We start from the raw sequence: 22,296 nt of genomic DNA on the forward strand, positions 1-22,296 counted from the left end.
ACTTCCAAGTGGAGATGGGTGGCAAGCAGGGGATTTGGGGTTAAAGAAAGCAATCTGCCTAGAGATTAGATTTAAGGGTCCTGGGTATCCCAAGGAAAAGCAAAGTCATAGGTGAAAAGAGCAGAATATTTTGAAGAACATTTGTATCCAAAGGGTGAGTAGACAGAAAGACACTTATGAAGGCCTGTAGTGGACACATGGGATTGACTGCCCCCCTTGCCATGTTTATTGAAGGAACTGCCATGTTTGTTTGTTTGTTTGTTTTTTGGCCCCGCTGTGCAGCTCGTGTGATCTTAGTACCCTGACCAGGGATTGAACCCAGGCCACTGCAGTGAAAGCACCAAGTCCTAACCACTGGACCGCCAGGGAATTCCCAGTGCCATGTTATTATTATTATTTTTTAATTTGTTTATTTTATTTATTTACTTATTTTTGGCTCCGTTGGGTCTTCGTTGCTGCGCGCGGGCTTTCTGTAGTTGGGGTGAGCGGGGGCTACTCTTCACTGTGGTGCATGGGCTTCTCATTGCGGTGGCTTCTCTTGTTGTGGAGCATGGGCTCTAGGTGCGTGGGCTTCGGTAGTTGTGGCACGTGGGCTTCAGTAGTTGTGGCTCGCGGGCTCTAGAGCGCAGGCTCAGTAGTTGTGGTGCACGGGCTTAGTTGCTCCGTGGCATGTGGGATCTTCCTGGACCAGGGCTCGAACCTGTGTCTCCTGCGTTAGCAGGTGGATTCTAAACCACTGCGCCACCAGGGAAGCCCCCCACTGATTGTTTTAAACAGCAGTGTTATGTTTCATAGAACAAAGGCAACAATTTATTTATAACCAGTCCCCTATTGATGAGCATTAATTTTTTGCTATTACAAAGAATGCTCAATTAAATATGACATGTCATTCTACGCTTATGTGAGTATATTTGTAGAATAAATTCCTAGCAGTGGAATTAAGGTTCTGTTGTATGTAATTTTTATGAATATCAACAAATTGCCAAAGAGGCCACATCAAATTCCATTCCTCCCAACAATGTATGAGAGAATGAATTTCCCACCAGCTTGGCCAACACAGGGTGTTTTAATATTTTTTGACTTCTGCTAATCTATTAGTTGAAAAGTGATTTCTCATTGTAGCTTTAATTTGCATTTCGTTTTTATGAGTAAGGTTGAGTTTCTTTTCATATATTTAAGAACTGTTTTGTTTCTGTGACTCATGAGTTCATATCCTTTGCCCAACAGGCTTGCTGATTTTTTTTCTTGTTCGAATTTTTCTTATTGACTTTTATCAGATATTCAAATGCTAAGGAAATCAGGCTTTTGTCTGTGATGTGAGTTGCAAATATTCATTTGTCTTTTGACTGTGTTTTCTATGCAGAATTTTTCTTTAATATAGTCCAATTTATCAGTGTTTTATTTTAGGGCTTCTGGATGTTATGTTATCCTTAAGCAGTCCTTGCCCATTCTGAGATTATTAAAATAAATTCTCTTGCATTTCCTTCCAGTATTTTTACGGTTTCATTTTTTACATATACATATTTAATATTTCTGGAATTCGTTTTGACCTACAGCGTGAGAGATCCAACTTATCTTTTCCCCCACGTGTCTACGCAAGAGTCTCAACATCATTTATTGAGTAATCTATGCCACCCCCTGCCACAGCTGATTTGAGATTTTTTTAAAAATCTCAAATTATTTTAAAATATTTTAAAAATATTTTTTTTATTTATTTAGCTGCGCCGGGTCTTAGTTGAGGCACGTGGGATCTTTGTTGCCACGTGCAGGATCTTTCACTGCAGACTCTTAGTTGCGGCATGCGGGCTCTAGTCCCCTGACCAGGGATCGAACCCCGGGGTCCCCTGCATTGGGAGTGTGGAGTCTTAACCACTGGACGGCCAGGGAAGTCCCTCATCCAGCTGATTTGGAATGCCTTCTTTATATTTGTGTCTCTTTCAAAACTTTCTATGACATGTGAGCTTTAATCCCATTTGCGACCTTGTCCTTTTTTTTTCCTTTTTTCATTTTCAAAGTATTTTATTTAAATAAGTTTTTCTCTTGGTGTGTTTGAATTTTCCAGAAAAAAAAAATACTGACAGATACTATACAACTTGGACCATTTATATTCTTCCTGAAGAGGTAACTGCCCTGTTTCTACATCTTCCCCTCCTCCCAAGAAACCCAAAGCGAATCCATTACGCAGTGGGAGAAAGACCTCTTCTGACCATTCGGAAGTCCTGGGCCTGGGGGCTCCTCCCCAAGCCTGGGCTGGTTTAGGCGGCCTCTTCTTTACCATCCTTTTTGCCCTCTGTTGGCTAAACCTCCCCAAGATGGGCCAAGCAGCCTCCAGTCCTGAGGCACCCCTGGCGGCCAGTGGCAGTTCTGGGACAGAGGCTGGGAAGAAGGAGTAAAAATGGAGAGGGACAGAGGAATGGAGCCGGGGTGCTGCCCAGAGAGGAGGGGAATGAGAGAAGAAAACAGGGGAGAGAAAGATGAGAATGAAGTGGGAGGAAAAGGTAGTGGACTCTAATTATTGCTTTGAGCTTCTTTCATGCACCCACGTATTCAACAAAAATTTGTGGGCGTATCACACACAGGGACTGTTCTGGGTGACCCTGTCCTTGAAGGAAGGTTCATTGTTGCTGTATTGTTTTTAAGTAGGGGAGAGACTTGAGCAAGTTTGTATGTGGAGGGAGAAGCAGGTGGTGCAGGTGTGCAGAGGAGGCACAAATGGGCCGTGAGGGGAAAACAGGGCAATTTACGGCAGCTCCAAAGCGCTGGTCGCGTGCCCACCTCCGGCAGGGGAGTGCGTGCTGGGAATTTCCCCAGCAAGTTTTTTGTATGATGTGAGGCATCTTCCCTTCCAGCTCACAGAGCCCCCCTCCCAGATTGTCAGTCTCCTCGTGGCCTCTCTTCCTCCCCACTCAGTCTGGAATGTGTGTTAATCGCTTGCGTTCCCACCCGGGATTCCACTTCTCTTAACATCCCAACATGGATCAACGCCATGACTCATCTTTCACTGGTCTCTGTGTAGGACCATATCCTTTGCCCTCAGGGCTTATTCCAAACCTGCCAGCCCCTGACCCCTTCCTCTCAGCAAATGACCTGTCTCTTCTGGGTAGAATGCAGGTTTTCTATCCAGAGTCCATGGTTGGGATTCAAAGGTTGGGAAACTGAAATTATATGTAAGAATCTGTGTAGTGTGCATTTTTAAGAGGTGAAACATCCAGAGTGTTCATCATATTCTCAACACACCCAAAGGTTAGAAAAACCTCGATTTCAGCAAATTGAGTATGCCAGGAATAATCTCCCTTATCCTTTTGAACTTTACCTAAAACCTATTGATACCCGTAACTGCCCTCATTTCCTTCTCTCTACTTTCAGAGGATGTGGATCTCTCTTCCTGTTTATCTAAGGCCAATCCCTATTCATCATCCTTTAACTCCCCCCTTTCAGCGAGATTATTTTCTCTTAGCTCCCCATCTCTCCCTTCCACTGTCTTTCCTTTCAAACTGGTCCCTCTCAATCCCAAACACACATAACAGCACCACCACCCAAGCCCCTGTGTTGCTCTCTGTTTTGCTCTCAGCTCAACCTTGGTAGGTCCTGCTGTCTCCTTTGTGATCTCCTGGTGTCCTGTGTGCATGTCTGTCCTGAACTTGCTGCGCTGCATTATCACAGCTATTTCTCTGTATCTGCCTCTCCCTTTAGGCTGTGAAGTTGAGGACCACATCTTAATCATTTCTGCATCCCTAGACCAGGGGCTCGAACATTGTGTGAGCTCAATAATATTTGTACACAGGACTTAATTTAGTTCTCCTTCTGTAGACTTCCTTCTTCTCTATTGAGTTCTTTCCTTGAGGTATAGAAACTAGAACAGGAAGCAGTACAACTTTTTCTTGTATTTCTTTTCTCTCTTATATTATCCAATACTCTACTAGCTTTTTGGGGCTATAGCTACACACTGAGTTGGTCTGAATGACTCCTGAACCCTTTTCTGCCTTGTAACTGAGAACTCAAAGCTCATACTCTAGTAAGTATAATTTGTATTATCATCGCCTAAATTAATGTCATTACTGCCCACACTGAACCTTAATTGCTTGTGAGGCAGTACAAAGCTCATTTAGAAATAGTTACCTATGTAAGGAAAAATATTCTACCGTTTTTCTCTTTAGAAAGATACATTTACACATGATCTAACTGCCACGTATAGGAGGCCAGCAGCACTATGGCAACGTACCTGATTGCTAATTTTAAACAATTTATTAATGAACTATCTTCACTTGACAACACTTCTTTTTTAAAAAATCCATTTCTAGCTACTCCATATCAGGCCTTTTACTGATTGTAGTGTTTTTTGTTTTTTCAAATTTTTGCCTGCCCAGAATATATTTTCTTTTGATAACAATCCCTCCAGTTTCTCCTAGGGAACCATTATGCATGGAGGCCAGAACCCTCAGAGCACCTGACAAATCTAGTGGCCACCATGTCCTCAACCAGCGACGACTGCTGATGAGAAGTTGCTAACACTAGGCCTCATCTTGGGCTTGATGAAGCGAAGGCGAATTTGCTTCCTGTCTTGTTACATTAGTTTCCTAGGGTTGCTGCAAAAAAAAACTACCACAAACTTGGTAACTTAGAATTTATCTCTCACAGTTGTGGAGGCTGGAAGTGTGAAATCAAGGTGTCAGAAGGCTCTAGGGGAGAATCCTTCTTTGCCTCTTCCAGCTTCTAGTAGCTTGCAGAGTACCTTGGCTTGTGGCAACAAAACTTCAATCTCTGTCTCCATCTTCCCGTGGCCTTCTTCTCGGTGTGTCTTTTTGTGTCTTAAATCTTCCTTTCCTTTCTCTTGTAAGGATACCAGTCATTGGATGTAGGGCCCAACCCAAATCCAGGATGATCTCATCCTGAGATCCTTCATTTAGTTATATCTGCAAAGATCCTTCTTCCAAATAAGGTCACATTCTGAGGTTCCGGGTGGACATGCCTTTTGGGGCTACTATCCAGCCCATGACACTTGCCCCTGGCACTCCTCCAGACCCAGCTCTGCAGATGTTCAAGAGGTAAATCTGAGAGTCTCCTACTCCCCTTCCTGTTTCCTCCTACTTTCGTGATTTGGGAGTTTGTGGCCCCAACTTTGGCTAACACCTCTCGAGGTCTGCCTCAGATACTGGACACCTTCTATCACGATACATGATAAATTGGCAATGGCAGGTAAGCTTCCTCGCTATTGACTGGGTTGAAGCTGGCAATCCTTTATATATGTTTTCATTTCCTTCTCTTCTTTTTTCTTGTCTTGTTTGTAAATGGAAAGGCTAAATAAATCATTTTGAGTTGTGTTGTGATTTATACATGGCAGCAGAATGTGGTGAATAAACTATGACAGCCTCATTTTTTATCTACTTTGTGCTAAATGTACTTCTTGATGTCAGAGGATTTCATGGAACCAAATAAGCAGGGGACAAGAAGTGCTGTCTTACTGGGCAGAACCTACCGACGCTAAGTCATCTCTAAAGCAGGTCAGTGTGTGCTTGTTCCCTCCCCAAACCTCCCACACAAAGATTCATAACCAGGAGAACTGGTAGAAGCTACCTAATGAAAAGGAGATTCACAGAAAAGAAAAAAAAAAAAGCCCAAAAGGGAATTTCCTGGTGGTCCAGTGGTTAGGACTCTGAGCCCTCACTGCCGAGGGCCTGGGTTTGATCGCTAGTTGGGGAGTGAAGATCCCAGAAGCGGTGCAGCATGGCCAAAAAAAAAGGGGGGGTGGTTCACAAAGGTGAACCTGGGGTGAATAGACAGGTAGATGGGTGATACTCCATTTTTGTAAACAAAACACTGGTATTCTCATTAACAAATTGGTGGGAATAAAAAATGAGATGGGGGCTATTGCAAGCATCAGATGTTTTGTCCTTTGTAGCACACGTTACCTTGTTTCCAGTTACAGCACTTTCACTTTCTTTTAGGGAGCTACCCTCCCAAGTTCTCAGCCTATGTGGTTTAGACCAGGTTTAACCCACTCTTTGGCTTCAAAGGTAGAGATGTGAACCAGCCTGGGCTATTGGGTGACCTCTTGACCATATGACTGATTCAGGGGTAAACAAGTGACCAAAGCTGGTCCCCAGAGCCAATTAGCCTTAGTCCTTGGGCATTATTGGCTGGAACTAGTGGGAAAGAGAGGCCTTCTTTTCATTGGTTGCTAAGCTGGTAGGATGTCAGTTTAGAGGGGCTGCTATCTCTGCCTGTCACCACCTGGGAAGCCCACCTAGAGATGAAGTCCACACAAAGGAAGCAGGCTGGGGGACAGGGACAGGATCCTGGTGACAAGAACTGGGCACCCACATCCAGTTGTACCTCAAGCCGGGGTTATCTTTTTTTGCTTAAGCCAGTTTGAGTTAGGTTTCTACCACTTGCTGCCAAGAGTCCTGATAAACATAGGAATTTTCTGAGGTCGTAAGAAATGAGTGGGTCTGTTATCCAGGGGTCTACAATAATGAGAACCAGCATTTATTGCTGGATTTTGTGCTAATTGCTTAAATGTGTCATCTCATGTAATCCTCATAACACCCTATGAGGTATCAGTGCCCCCATTTTAAGACAAATTACAGCAGAGATAGGTTAAGAAACTTTCTCAAGTTTACACAGCTAGTGGCAGTGCCAGGATTTGATCCCAAGATGCTGTCTCCAAAATTTCTGCTCTTAACTAGCAGAGTATAACTCCCTGATGTTACTCAGAGCTCTTAGCTGCAAACAAAATAATATACCTGGCCAGTTTAAGCAGGTCTGGAAGCTATATAACCAGGGATGTGTCCAACCTCACTGCAATGCTCCAGTGTTACCACCGTTCCATACCACATCACAGGCCTCCAACATGGCGGGTCACAACAGTGATGCTTGGGACTGGGTACCAGAAATGCCACCTCTGCTGCTGTTGAAAATCTAGCCACCTCCACCACAAGATGATTCTGGGAATGTCTGCTTCTTTACTTTTCTCTCCTTGGAATCCCAGTCCTATGTGGGTACATCTGATTGGCTGAGCCCAGGCCACATACTTGTGCTTTAGCAGCAAGGGAAGCTGGGAAATGAGTTTTGCCTTCTGTTCTTTGAATCAAGAGGCTCAGTGGCCACAGCATAACAGCAATCTGACTTTTTTGATTCTAGAAATCTTAATATGCCATGTTTGGACCAAACCAAGTTTGGTTCTTACACTTTGGAGTGCATTAGAATTACCTGGGGAGCTCGCCAAAAACAGATGCCTGAGCCCACACCAAAACCTACAGACAGAATCAAAATCTCTCATAATGAGGCGAGGGCATCTATATTTTTAATAAGCTCTCAGGGGATTCTGATGAACACTGATTTCAAAAACATTGACCTAGAGGATTTTGTTGTCTAAATTGGTCCACACCATGTTTGTTCAACTATCACCCCTCATCCCTCTATACCTAGGTATTACTCAGTTCTGATAAATGCTGAACTAAAGATGCAGTCCTTCTGGGTGTTGATATGCACTAATTAGAAAGAATATAAGGATTTCCCTGGTGGCGCAGTGGTTAAGAATCTGCCTGCCAATGCAGGAGACACGGGTTCAACCCCTAGTCCGGGAAGATCCCACATGCCACGGAGCAACTAACCCCACGTGCCACAACTACTGAGCCTGCGCTCTAGAGCCCACGAGCTACAACTACTGAGCCCATGTGCCACAACTACTGAAGCCCGCGTGCCTAGAGCTCACGCACTGCAACGAAGAGTAGCCCCTGCTCGCCACAACTAGAGAAAACCTGCATGCAGCCATGAAGGCCCAACGCAACCAAAAATTTAAAAATAAATAAATTTATTAAAAAAAAAGAAATATGATTTTTTAAAAAGCTCTTTATGATTAGCTGGTAAAAGGAAATGCTCTGAATCCATCTTTTCATGTTTTCTTAGAAGGACCACAGTATTATGAATGGGTCAACTGACATACATTGATAGGGTGAGTCCTAATCTTGTCTTTATTGACAAACAAGTTTGACTGGCAAACATTTTTAACTCTAAGAGTCTCAGTTTCCAAGTATGACAATTTTATTAACCAGTGTACAGGCTGTTGGGAAAAAAAGACATTTAAAAGACCATAAAGTATCCAGTTAAAATGAAGACTGAAAATTTGCCACAATTTCTAGATTGATTTTTCTGGCCAGTGTCAAATTAATTATGTCTGTACCTGCTGTAAAAAGTAGCAACCTTAGGTTAATAAACTGCTTTCTTGAAGCGTAGTGTGGATGAGGTTTTACAGTATTATGTATTCTTAGGAGAGCAAGATGTGTTGCTTTCAGCATTACTCAAAAAGATAAAAATCATCCTAAGTTATATTCATAGACAACTCCATTTCTTCTTTTCTGTCCAGTGATAAAAGGAGCAAGTTTATTTTTATCTCAGAGCGCTGATTATGTAAAGAGAAAACTTTAGGACAAAATACCTGATCATATGGTCTGTTCAGCCAACATTAACCCATCCTAAGGAAACCAAATGGAAGTTCTATAAAGGGCTGCACAGTGGAAAGGAGGTGATCAGAGAATTGAAAATGAGCTTCGAAATGCTTTTCAATATTCTAGCTTAGGTTCTGGACATTTTTCAGTCTTAATACAATCATGTACCTTTGCTGTTTGCCATTCTATAGTCATCTTTTATTAGCAAATGCAGAAACTGATATCTAAAAGTATATTTGCTAGCTTAGTTCAAATAATACCTTAGCTGCCAAAGCAGTTACCTAAGACTTTAAAATACTTCAGTAACGTTCACTGATTAATTCCCCCAAGGAAAATAGTCACTCTGAAGTTCATCTTTAGCATCCCATTGAGCCCCCTCACCCTTTCAATGTTCTGTACTTCCAAGGCATTCAGTGATCTCACAGGGCCCCAGGCAGCCAGGGACAAGGATCTTATAACCTAACTATTGCTCCCAGGGACTCTCCCATTTTAAAAGGCGCCCAAGAGAAGGCAAAGTCTAATGAAATTAGACTGAATTACCACTGACAGTATAATCTTAAACCCTGTAGCACCTGGCTGGTAAAAAATGTTTCAAGAATGAAAACTTTTAAGCATCAATTCACTCAATAGAAATGACAATCCAAAAAAAAAAAGAAATGATAATCCACTCCTCATAGTGCAAGTATTATCAGTACTGGTGATTATAGCCATGTAACATAAAATGACTATGTATTTAAGAATATTTCATATAGGAAAGTGGAACGCATGAACAAGGGAGAAGGGAGTGTTTATAGGAACATATATGATAAATGTGGTGATTCTCAAACTTGAGCTCACAAACAATCACAGGGGATAATTGTTAAAAATGGAGATTACCTGACTGTAACCTCAAAGATCCCCATTCAATAGGGGTGGGTTTGGGAATCTGCATCTAAACAAGCTCCCCAGGTGATTCTGATGGAGGTGGTTCAAGGCTCTCAAATTAAGAAACAGGTCTACTGTATTCTCCAGTCCCCAGATGAAAAGGTTCTGCCATGTCCTGGAATTCTAAAGATTAATTGCTATCAATTAATTAACTGATTGATATCAATCGATATCTATTGAATTCATCTGGTGTTATTTAGCTCTTAAAAAGGCTGTATGTAATCCTCAATAATTAGGCCTAAGAGAAGGAAATGAACAATCATTTATAACAAATTCTTAAATAATTGCAGGTTTGGTGATAAAGTATAGGCAGGAGTTCAATGTACTAATATTCTGATAACTGATGACTGTTATTAGTGAGGATTCATACAGGTTTTCAGAGCAAGGGCCTAAGGTATGAATTCAGATATGTTTAGGAAATTCTGGAAGGCCAGCAAGGTAGATGTTTGATGTTAGGATGCATCAGGTCAACTCCTATGCGATGTTTATGACTTGACCGAGAGTCACTCTCCTCTGGGAGGCTCCTTTTACCTTCTAACACCGGGTTAATTGCAGTTACATGGGCTTCCTAGTATCTGCTGGCACAGGGACCAACCCTAAGCGTATTTCTCACTGTACACCGCCCACACTGGTGCGATTCTTCAAACACCAAAGAACGAATGCTTCAGGGTTTTTGCATACGTGGTCAGTCTGTAAGCACCTTTTGGCAGGAAAGGGCTGGTTGCAGGAAAGGAGTCTCTGCAGGAGGCCCCTTTTGTCTTATCACTTACCTTAAACCCAGCAGCCCCATGTTCTACTCAACTCCGGTCCCAGCACACCTTTCAATTTTTTTTTCTTTTTTTTTACCTTTCAATTTTTTGATCACACAATACCTTGCCTAACCTGTTCTTTCCATGGATCAAACAAGTAGAAATGAAGAAAACGTAATTAACAGATGATCAGATCTCTTCCCTAGCTTCCCCTTCAGTAATCTCACGAACAAACTGTGTGAAGCCAACTGTGTGAACAAGACAGCATCTATAAGCCTGCACGACAAGCCTGCACAGAGGCGGATGGCGACGACTCTGACCCCCCATCTCAATGATTAACTGAGGTTATTTCCCTTTTTCCGTTTAAAATCTTTCATGGCTGAGCAGAATCTTCGGACGTGGTTTTAGGGGGGGACACTGAGTCCACCACCTCCCCAGACTGCCAGCATTCTGATTAAAAGCAGCTTCCCTTTCTCGCGACATCTGCCTCTCTCTCGAGTATGCACTGAGCAGCGAGCAACCAGACCTGATTTGGTAACAAGTCATTTTTCAAACTGCTAGTTTGTCATTTTTTTAGGTTTCAGCTTAAATAACATCTCTTCAGACAGATTTTCCTTATCACCTTACTCAGGCAGGACTTCCATCCTCAATTACCTGTTGGATTGTCCCATTACCCTGTTTTCTTTATAACACTATCCACAGTTTGTGGCGTTCCCCCCCCCCCCCCCCCAGTTTTTTACGGAGAATTGACATACATCACTGTATGAGTTTACGGTGGACAGCACAATGGTTTGATTTACATATTGTTAAATGATACCACAATAGGTTGAGCTAACATCCATCTTCTCATATAGACAAAATAAAAAGAAAAAAAAAATTCTCCTTGGAATGAGCACTCTTAGGATTTACTCTCTTAACTTTCCTATATACCATACAGCAGTATTAGCTATAGTCATCATGATATACACTTACTTGGTCTTTTTTACTGAGATCTTCTGCTCTCCCACTTCTCGCGAGGCAGGGAATCTGCGTTACTTACCTGTGAACACTCTGTAGTGACTAGCACAGAACTTCCTCTCATGGACGAGGGCTACGAATGTCTGGTTCACCACTGTGTTCTTAGCACCTAGGACACACCCGGGTATTTAACAAATGTTTACTGAATGAACAAACACATTATCTCCTCAAGAAATACTTATTATAGGGAAATGATCTGAAAACTCAAGGGCTTTCTTTCCTTGGATCCTGTATGTCCAGATTCCTATCATTTAATGCTTAGCTTTTGTATTACAAAGCATCTCTCTGGTCACTTCCCCAGTTAAGGAAGAGAGAAATATTCTGTAATAACCTAAATGGGAAAAGAATTTGAAAATGAATAGATATATGTATATGTATAACTGAATCACTTTGCTGTACACCTGAAACTAACACAACATTGTTATTCAACTATACTCCAATATAAAATAAAAATTAAAAAAAAAATAAAGGAAGAGAGAAATCCCAAGTCCTGTCTCCTTAGTAATTCAGTTTCTAACTGATACAATATATACTACAATGTATACTATATAATACAAAATTGGGACTTAAAAAAAAAAAGAGGTTCATTTCCCCTGGAATTATAAAAGAATACATGCTTCCTGAAAGAATTTGAGAAGTAGAAAAACGGAAAAAAAAAACCCCTAAAACAAAAAACCGTAAAATCTCATAATCAACCAATCCAGAAAAAACCCACCAACTGTCACATAAAAATGGAATATTGGTTACAAATCCAGTGCCAGCCCCTCTTGTGCCATGGTGCTCTTAAGAGCATTTCCAATTTGTCTGTCTTGTGTTTCTAAATAGTTTATATTTGTAGTTATACTGGGACAATGAAAATCTGGCAAGTGAGTTGGAGTGAAAGACTTTTTTTTTTAACCCACAACAGCCCACAATGATCTGGTTGGTTAGAATAAATCTTTACAGGATATTCTCTTTATGCACATTGCCTGCTTTAGATAAGCTAATAATATTAAAAGAAACGAAACAAAAATAAAAGACGACAACTTCTCAGATATAGATGCAACTTTATTCATACATAAAAAAATCACACCTCAGGAATTCTTCTTTTCTAAAAACAGTCTTTTAATTGTAAAGTGCAAAAGGAAAAGATTGAAAGGGGCAGTGTATAGCTTTTTAATTTTGTACATACTCTAGTCACGGTTAAATATTTAAGCTGCAAAAAAATATACCTCTCCTATAATAGGAAATGCATGACCTTTTGTAACTGCAGACTAAAATCACATGATGGTGTCAAAAGCCAAAGTAAAAAAATTAACAGTCTGAAGCAGAAGACTTGGCACTGATGTTACATGGGTACTATCCTAGCTACTTCCCCCATGTTGACTCTTCCTCTTAGGTATACAACTCAACAGAGACCGTTTTTTGTGAACAATACTTGTCATTGCTATGGAAAAAGTGAAGAGAAGTGATAAGGGCTCCTGTAAATAGTCTAAAAACTATCTCCCACAATCATACGTTTCTAAGTAATATATAATGTTAACATTATCCACCCTATATAAGAAACAAAAAGGGCCAAGATGTTTCAGGATCAAATAATTTATAGGATAACTGTTAATCTATTCTGGAGCAGGTAGGCCTCAGTACCATCTAAAGCCCAACCTTACTTCTAAAAAAATATCATTAATTCAAAGAACCATAAAATGTTCAAGTGATAAATGTCAAGTAGCTGCTACATCTGAACAGGATAAAAAATTCTTAGAACACTGTAGCTTTTCTTTTCTTTCTCTTTTTGGCATAGGGCTTAATTTACGATATTTTTCCCAATACAAAAAAATTTATCGGATGAGACAGCCTTATTATGGGTGTAGCTACCGCCTCTCACCTTTTGTCTCCCCTCCCAATTACCCCACTTGCTAAAGCCATTTATTTACCAGTAATGTTGTTATTATTTGAAGCATCAAAATCTACCTGAGATGACAATTTAGAGAGCTGAACAAAATCATATAATTTCAGGGACAATGAACTTAAATGTCACCTTCACCAAACAGTAAAGAATGTTAAAATGTCTGCTCCCCTCTTTGAACTTAGTGTTGTTCTTTTTTCTTCTTCATTTTTAAGTTTCAAAAGAGGTCACAGCTCTACAAAATTTGGCCAAGAAGTATAGAAAATTTAAAAGTTTTTAGCAGAAAATGTCAACAATCCCGATTTTCTGCCAAATGGAGAGGAGAATTGATTTACCAGGACTTTTGCAGCTTTGGAAGAGGGAAGGGAATAAAATGAAGACCACCTGTCTATCCTGTTCAGATATTTTATTGTCAATGTTGTTATATTGGGTTTGGTCTCTCCATGGGGCAAAAACCTCTGGCTTGGCCTCACATTTCGTTAAAACTGTCCTCAGGGTGGCATGAAAGAGCATTAGACCTGAGGTACCACGTAAGGTGGTCACTCATGGAAAGTATTAATATTTTCTCCCTTTTGTTAAGGTCACAGACATTCCAAGGGTGATGGAAGAAATAGTAAATACGTACTAGAGAAATATCCCTATCTACCTTCAGGTGAGGAAAGCAAAGCAAAAGTAAGTATCCAAAGATGACACTTTTACATTAAAAATACCAAAATTTCTCAAAAATATATATTAGGAATTTACATAAGGATGAGGAACTAGAAAACATTTCTTCCTTTCATCAGGGGAAAAAATCATAACAAAATTAATGAAAGTAATAGATGCTCCTGTACAAAGTTTTGTGTTCAGAAAACAACATCCACTAAAAATGTTATCTTTGGTCAAAAGGTAGCTCTGTTCAATCTGCTTAGACTTTTTCAATTTGCTTAGGAGAAAAATTAATCTTATAAATAGTAACACTCTTTGAGTAGGTTACTGTTATGGAAGATCATTGTACTTCTATGATCAGGAGAAAAATGTGTCACATAATTTGAACAGTTCACTCAATTTTCATGAAGCCTAGATGAGCTAGGACTCAGCATCTTTCTTCATTAAAACCGTGTGCTTCATCAAAACTAGAGCACAGAACCAGCAGAGCAATCGGGATTAATCTGTAAGGAAACATAACTTCCAGAATCTGAATTTAAGCTTTAACTATTCAGAGTTTTGTTTAATATCTTAAGGGGCAGTGCTTAAAGTATCACAAACTTACAATACTCCATCGGTGTTTTTTTTTTTTTTTTTAACATCTTTATTGGAGTATAATTGCTTTACAATGGTGTGTTAGTTTCTGCTGTATCGCAAAGTGAATCAGCTATACATATACATATATCCCCATATCTCCTCCCTCTTGCGTCTCCCTCCCTCCCTCCCTATCCCACCCCTCTAGGTGGTCACAAAGCACCAAGCTGATCTCCCTGTGCTATATGCAGTTGCTTCCCACTAGCTAGCTATTTTACATTTGGTAGTGTATATACGTCAATGCTACTCTCTCACTTCGTCCCAGCTTACATCAGGGTGGTTTTGATTACAGTTTCCATTTCCATTTTTGTATTCAGGGATTATGAGTTCCATTTTTTTAAAAAGTTACTTATGATTGATATAAAAAATCTGTCCCCAATAAATTAGCTAAAGCATGTTAAATATAAATGAATCAAGTCAGATCATCCCAAAGCAGGTTAAAGATTTAGAAAGCTTTGGTGGAGATCACAGAGACCAGGTCTCAGACTTCACACTGGTAACAGTTAATGGTGTTCTCTTGTCCCTCAGATTGCCTTCCCTAGAAATACTTACTGAGGTTGGAAAAATCAAAATAGTTTTTCCTTAGCACATGAAATAATGCAGAGGTCCCTCTTTCTGACTTAGAAACAAACAAACCAAAAAATCCAAACCACAAATAAAAAGCCCTGATTGCCACAAAAAGCAAATTGATAACAAAATGGACAAAACCTCCATACCCTCTATTTTCAAGTAAATGTTGTGTATTCACTGGCTGCAGTTTAGAGGGAAACCCAAACAATTTCAAATTCATGGATTCACTGTGAGGACCCCACACACTCACTCAGGGCAAGTTCATAATATCTGATGAGGGGGTCTGAGCTGTGGGAGAGACTCAGTGGATGGTCCTGACCAGATCTTAACAGGGCACTTGTGAGACAGCACAAAAATCAGGGAGTGGCGGGGAGGGGGGGAATCCTCAAAAAAATCATTTGAAGAAAAGCCCACATTTCCTCAGAAGCCAAAGACACATAAAATTCTACTCTACGTAAGACACACTGATTTCATGTTTCCACGTGACTTTAAAGGACGCGTGGTTTGTAAGACTAAAGTAATCCTCTAACCTTAAGAAACTCAAAATAAAGGAAGAAAGATGGACAGACAGAAAAAAAGAGTATTCTTCAACTCTTCTTCATTGCACAGGGAAATCCCCCTGAAGTAAGAATAAGAAAATTCAGTAAGTTGGAAAATATTTCTCACTTTAACCGTATTTTCCCTGAAAGTCACATTTTAATATTGATGTAGGTTTCATACAATTAAAAATCACAAAGATTTTAAGAAGCAACCTTAGCTTTTATGTAATCACCATTACGAACCCTTGTCAGTTCGGGCTATGTATGAGTGATGTAATGGTTTTGAACCTTAACTTACAGAGAACATTTCAAAAGCAATGAACATCTTTTGTGATCTTGTTTAACATAAAAAGACTGCTAGCAAACCTCATTCTTTAATAAAGCATGCATATTTACCCAAGCTTCAAACCACACTTCCCTGTGCCATGTCTCACAAATGAAAAGCTTTTATTTTAGCATTTTGAATAGTAATGCCCTGTTAGGTTATTATGAGGACAAGTCTACTTTCCCAGTATACAACATTTTTTATCCCACAAGGCTGAATTTTCAAACCTCACAGTTTACTTAGAAAATAAAGATCTGCAGGTTTATAATCTACTTTATTATAAAAGGAAATAAATTTTTACACACAGTTATATATAAGAGTATTTAGAAAAGTTCAAATTTATCAGTACGAAAATATACCTCACTGAAATATACTTACTTATAAAAACATATTGCCTTTGCCATGTGAAAACCTGGTGTTTAGTTCCCTAGATTTCTTTATCAGGGCTTTTTTCTGAGCTTCATCAAACCGATGAACTTTGAGATCCATATCACGGTTAAATGGTATTCTTTCTTGGGGCTTATTTTTATCTTCAGCAGCCTTATTCTTTAGTTTTTTCTGATGAATGTCCATAAGAGATTCTGGCCTTTTTGATTCCTGGGGAGAGCAAGACAGTAGAAAGAAAAATCTTATATAGATCATTGACAGAATATAATCATGAAACAAAAGAATGAAGTAGTAATGGTAAACATTAAGGAGGGCTATTTACAAACCCAATAGGTTTTTCCAAATCTAAGACAGCATCTCTGAAGAAAATGTGTTATCAGAGGCAAATTCAATTAGACCAAAATGAAGGTATCTACCAACTATATGCCACACAATAAAAAAAGAGCAAGACGGAGAGTAAACTAATGTTTAAATAACCATCATGAAAATCATTGTGTGATTAGTCAACATTAGAGTCTGAACCAAGAACACAGGTGAGAAAGAAGAGCAATTACTTTCTCACTTGGGAGCCCGGTTAAAGCTTCATGGATGGGCTGGTCCGTGAACCCTGAAAGGGTGGAACTGAAGAGACGGGCACTGCCAGGCTGAAGCTAAAGCAAGTGCAAAGCAGAAAAACCACGGCACAGAGATGACAAAATCCAAGGCCGGTGCAGGAAAAGCTGGCATAGTCTGTGTGCCAAGAGAATTTTTGTCCTTTCAGCTTTATCTCCTTCACTTTCTTTCTTTTTAGCTGGGGTAGGTGCTCACATTTTCTTTTTCTTTTCCTTTTTCTTAAATGGAAGTATAGCTCTTTACAATCTATTGGTTTCACATTTTCAAGTATATCTAGTAGGATGAGGTCTGAGCAAAGTCAACTGGTTGCATAAATTAGAGATTCTTTACAGACCTTTCGGTATTGGTTAAACTAGAAGACAGAACAGCCCTGGATTGGAGAAGCAGGGAGTGGGATGCAGGAGTAGAGGCAGGTAGTACAGACCAGCAACCATCAAACTGCAATATACGTATCCTTGGGGGCCACACGGAGTGGATGCCACAGCGTATGGAGGCATGGAGGATTTCAACGTTACCTACCCATGACCCTCAACTTCTTAGCCTCACTTAAAGCTGACTTGCCTGGTAATGAATGCATCTCGTGAGGATGTCTCCCCTTTCATTACAGCCCTTTCCCATTTAACAAAGGAGAGGCCTTTCAGAATCTTATTACAGAATATTGTCTTGGACAGCAAGTCTCCAGAGCATCAAATAAAAACCTGAAATACTGTATGAATGAAACTTCTTCTAATCAAGGAACTGTAAACCCAGGAGGCTTTGTGTCCTTTTGTGTCTCAAACATATTTCTCTGAAGAGCGAAATGTCCTTTCGGAATGGGTAGTTTGGCTCTTGTTGGAATGTTCTGAATGCAGATATACTGCAGAATGGGGCAATGAAAGAAAAGACAATTTTTGCTTAACAATCACATCTCTTCCAGGCCCTGCCTCCTGTCAGAGAATATATTTGAGAGCAAAGACATGAGGAGAGCTCAGTAAGAGCAAAATTCACTGGTAAGAAACGACGAAGGTGGCAGCATCTTATTTTATCAGAAGACAAACTCATGGTACCTACGACCTACGTTACAATTCAGAAGTGTCATAGGAATGATCATAATCACATCTATTTGAACAGAGATATGAAGTCAGACTTTCTCACAGAAAGTCGGTCTCAATCATCTGTCTGATTTGACAATGAGATCTGACTTTATCAGTTAAGTTATGTGGTTGCTATTTCCTATAAATTGAGCTCTATCTGGATGCTGTATTAGTAAATATTTATTTGAATTAGCACTATTTCCATGTTCTCAATCCCTCTCATTTCATAAATTGGTCATTTCATAAATCTTGGTAAAGTCTTTAGAAAACAAATTGATTTGCAAGTTAAGTGCTTTTGAATTCTTTATTTTTAATGAAACCTGGAGGTGAAAAAAAATCAAATGTTGCTGAGAAAAAATAACCTATCAATACACATGGCATAGAGAAACAGTTAAGAACTAAAGTTCTGCATTTGGAAAAATCTGGTTAGCAATGACGGTGCTGACATTTTCAACACTGGTGACCTTAGGCAAGTTTTTTAAGCCTCAATTTCTCAGCTGTAAGATAATAAATCATAATAGTAATAATGTCTAAATATTTGGATGAGGTAGGAGTTAAGTAATCTAATGAATACAAAGGATTTAGTAGTGTGGCGGGGTTCGTAAGAATCAGTCAAAGGACTTCCCTGGTGGTGCAGTGGTTAAGAATCCTCCTGCCAATGCAGGGGACATGGGTTCAAGCCCTGGTCCGGGAAGATCCCACATGCCACGGAGCAACTAAGCACGTGAGCCACAACTATTGAGCCTGCGCTCCAGAGCCCACGAGCCACAGCTACTGAGCCCATGCGCCTAGAGTCCATGCTCCGCAACAAGAGAAGCCACCGCAATGAGAAGCCTGTGCACCGCTTTGAAGAGTAGCCTCCGCTCGCTGCAGCTAGAGAAAGCCTGCGCACAGCAACAAAGACCCAATGCAGCCAAAAAAAAAAAAAAAAAAAAATCAGTCAATAAATGTTAAGTATTCAATTCACTGAGCACATGCTATATTGTAATCCTCACAACATCTCTATAAATTAAATGTTATTATTCCCATTATACAGATTTGGAAAGTGAGAATGAGAAAATAAGCCCTGTTCACGGGGGCTGGAGAGTCAGGGCACTATAGCCCTTCCTCACTCTCTTTACCCTGTCCCTCAGTATCCAGTAGGGTGGCAATGCTGCCAGCTTGTGCCCTTTGGAAAAAAGATGGAAAACGGTCCTCAGCTGAGAAGTTATTAAATGTCTAGCCGTTCTGAATGCAAAAAAAAAAAAAGACCAATGTGAAAAAAAATCAAAGTTGAGAGAGAGTTGACAGTTGAGAGATCATTAATAATAATTTTTTGTTAATAGATCATTATAAGGTTTAAGTAAGTAACTAGAAATCACACCAAAAGCCAATTCATGTAGAGATCAATTTGCTAAATGACTGGTTTGCTGATTTACCAAATTTAATCATTTAACAAAAGTGTGTAGGTTTTATATTAATTTACAAAAAGCCAGGGCAATTTATTTTGAATGGGCTAGTTTTTCAGCAGTTTTTGAAAATTCATGCTAAGATTCTAGTTGTTTGGTTTTTATTTTGCCTTCATGGTAATATTTTAAAGAGTGTTCAATTTATCAATACTAAGAGTTATAAGACGGTTTAGTCTTAAGACTATATTAATATTTTGAAAACTATATCTCATAAGTAACCAAAATTTCAGCATAAGATTAGAACCCTAATTTTTTGGATGTGTTTTAAAAATAAATTGCAGACACTGTTACATGTATCCCTAGTATTTCAGCATGATTTCACTAACTAGAGTTCAATATTTGTTTACAATTTTTTCTTTTAAAGTAAATTTACATACAATGAACTGTACAAATCTTAATACTACATTCACTGAGTTTTAAAATTCAAACTCCTAGCAATTTCTGGAACATATTTCCATCACCTCAGAAAGCTCTGTATGCCCCTTCCTAGTCCATCTCCACAATCCCACTCCAACAACAACTATTCTGATTTTTTTCCCATCATAGATTCATTTTGTTTATTGTAGAGCTTCATGTAAATGGAATCATACAGTAGTACTTGGATAGGAAGTCTTGAGTAAGACTCCTTTCGCTCAGCATAATGACTTTGAGATTAATCCACGTTGTTGCATTTATTTGTAATTTGTTCCTTTGTATTGCTGAGTAGTATTTTATCATGAACACAGTTTGGCTTTTTCTTTCTCTTATTGATGGACAGCTGGGTTGCTTGAAGTATTTAGCTGTTATGAATAAAGCTTCTATGAACATTCCTGTATAAGTCTTTTTGAAGCTATTATGAGTGAACATGCTCGAGTCTGCGAAAACATGTTTTCATCTGTCTTACATAAACACCCAGGGGTGGAGTTGCAGGGTCATAGGGTAGGTGTTTGTTTAGTTTTATAGGAAATGCATGTTTGGAAAAAGGCCCAGCTCATTAATTTTCAGCTATTCTTCCTTTCTAACATAACTCATTACAGCTATAAATTTTGCCTCTAAGTACCACTTTATATTACATCTCACACATTTTGATATGTTGTACTGAATATTTTTTTGTCATTCAGGTTTAGGTATTTTCTAACTTCCATTATCATGTCTTCTTTGATGTAAAGTTTAAATTTTGAATTTTCTAATTTCCAGTTGTGTAGGGCTTTTAAGTTATTCTGAAGTTTAACTTAAATTCTTTGTGGTGCCTGAATGATAGTGATTCTTTCAGTTTTGTTGAGACTTGACTTTGAGCTGGTCAGTTTTCAAAGATGTTCCATTTGGGTTGGGTTTCTGGTCAGTTTCCAACTATGTTTCATGTATGCTTCACTGTTTGTGGTACTGGTCTACATACGCCCAATAAATCATGCTAACTATATTTTTAATGCTTATGGAAATTTTCAGGAACTAATACGCTAGGAACAGAAGGTAATTTTCCTGAATACCTTTCAGGGACCAAAGGGTTCAATGGTTTACATTTATTCTTTGAGCTGGAACACTAGTGTTTTGTTTTCGTTTTTTTTTATGAGTAAGAGACTATTACAAAATAATAATATGCCCAATGAATACTGACTAGTTTATAAATTTAAATTGAACCATATTTTAAATTTTTATATTTATATAGATTTACGTTTTTCTCCCATATTTAAATCATTACATCAAACATTCCAAATCAGCTTACAATTTAAAACGTATGAATTGGGCTCTCTAGGAGTTAGTAGGGCTCTTACTTTATAATCATGTGCTACCCATCTCTAGGAATTGAATTTCTGATATATGACTTAAGTAAAAAGTGAACTGAAAATGTTACGAGATGCATTAAAAAAGCCTACACTAAAGGACTACACACACACAAACACACACACACACACACACACACACATACACATACACACAAGAGTATTTTTCAGAACAGATGTATAGAAAAAGACTGAGATGAAAAGGAAGACTAAGAAAGAGAAACAAGAAAGAGAGAAAAAATGAGAAGAGCATTAAAAGATGGGAAAAAATGAAAGGCCATATATTTTACCCCCTGACTTACATTGTATGCGGATACCTGCTCGGCCAATCTCTTTTCCATTCCTGTCAATATATGTTCTTCATCCTTCTTACTGAATGACTTTCTTGCTTCTGGTGTCTCCTGAGGAACGAACACAGAAAACACATTACTAAACCATATAATTAAGAGAAAATAAAAAAGAAATACTATTATTTTAACTCAGATTGAGTAATAGGAGACTAAACGAAGCCAGGCCTGTTGAATCTCTTCCCATTAGAAATGTTAATATACTTGATAAGGTATGTGTTAGTGTTCTACTCTAACATTTGCCTGAAAACAAGAAAAAACCCCAAAAAACCTCTAACCAATCAACTAACTGGATTTTATCAAACGCAGAGATGAGACTGACAAACAATAATGAAATGTAGAAGAGAAAATAAGGCTTAAAAAGAGATCTTATATTATCTGTTTTCAAAGCTAGGAAAAGCACTCTTGAGGGAAAAAAAATAAAAAGAAATAAATGGGGTACAGAAAAAATAAAACTAAAACTATCTTTATTCACAGAGGACATGACTGGCAATGTAGAAAATGCCAAAGAATCTATTAAAAAACTCTTGGCATTAGTAAGCATAAGTGTAGCAAAGCTGCAGGATGCTAGGTCAACATACAAAATATACCAGCAATGAACAACTGGAATTTGAAATTTAAAAAGAAATACCATTTACCATAGCACGCACACACACACACACACACACACACACACACACACACAAACACACACACACACAAATGAAATACAAATGAAATGAAGGAAAAAAAAAGTATTCTGGAGAATATAGTCCCAACCAGGAAAGAAGAAGGCCCATATAAAATCAGCTGAAAACCACTTTCCTCAAAGCATGTTTTTATACTGTTGCTGTTTGCTTAAGAAAGCCAACGAGGTCCCCATGGCATTTTTATCTTAATGATGGACTAAAACAACATTGTACTTAATAAAGTATGTTAAAAAACATAGGAGT

General features: G+C 39.0%; 1 protein-coding gene across 2 annotated transcripts in view; it reads right to left on the bottom strand.

Annotated features, from left to right (window-relative positions):
- Positions 1-14,457: 14,457 nt before the first annotated feature.
- GPALPP1 (GPALPP motifs containing 1) overlaps positions 14,458-22,296 on the bottom strand; it is a 29,392-nt gene continuing 21,553 nt past the window's right edge. The window contains exons 7-9 of one of the 2 annotated variants that reach the window (XM_036832065.1): positions 21,320-21,418; positions 16,116-16,334; positions 14,458-15,492 (exon numbers count right to left, since the gene is read on the bottom strand). In XM_036832065.1, coding sequence (XP_036687960.1) covers positions 16,116-16,334; positions 21,320-21,418 — 318 coding nt within the window. In that variant the 3' untranslated portion in view covers positions 14,458-15,492. Of the gene's footprint in view, positions 15,493-15,992; positions 16,335-21,319; positions 21,419-22,296 lie in introns of those variants that run through there. The other variant, XM_036832066.1, reaches the window with a different exon arrangement.

Source organism: Balaenoptera musculus, chromosome 18, assembly GCF_009873245.2.
Source record: "Balaenoptera musculus isolate JJ_BM4_2016_0621 chromosome 18, mBalMus1.pri.v3, whole genome shotgun sequence".
Classification (NCBI taxonomy): domain Eukaryota; kingdom Metazoa; phylum Chordata; class Mammalia; order Artiodactyla; family Balaenopteridae; genus Balaenoptera; species Balaenoptera musculus.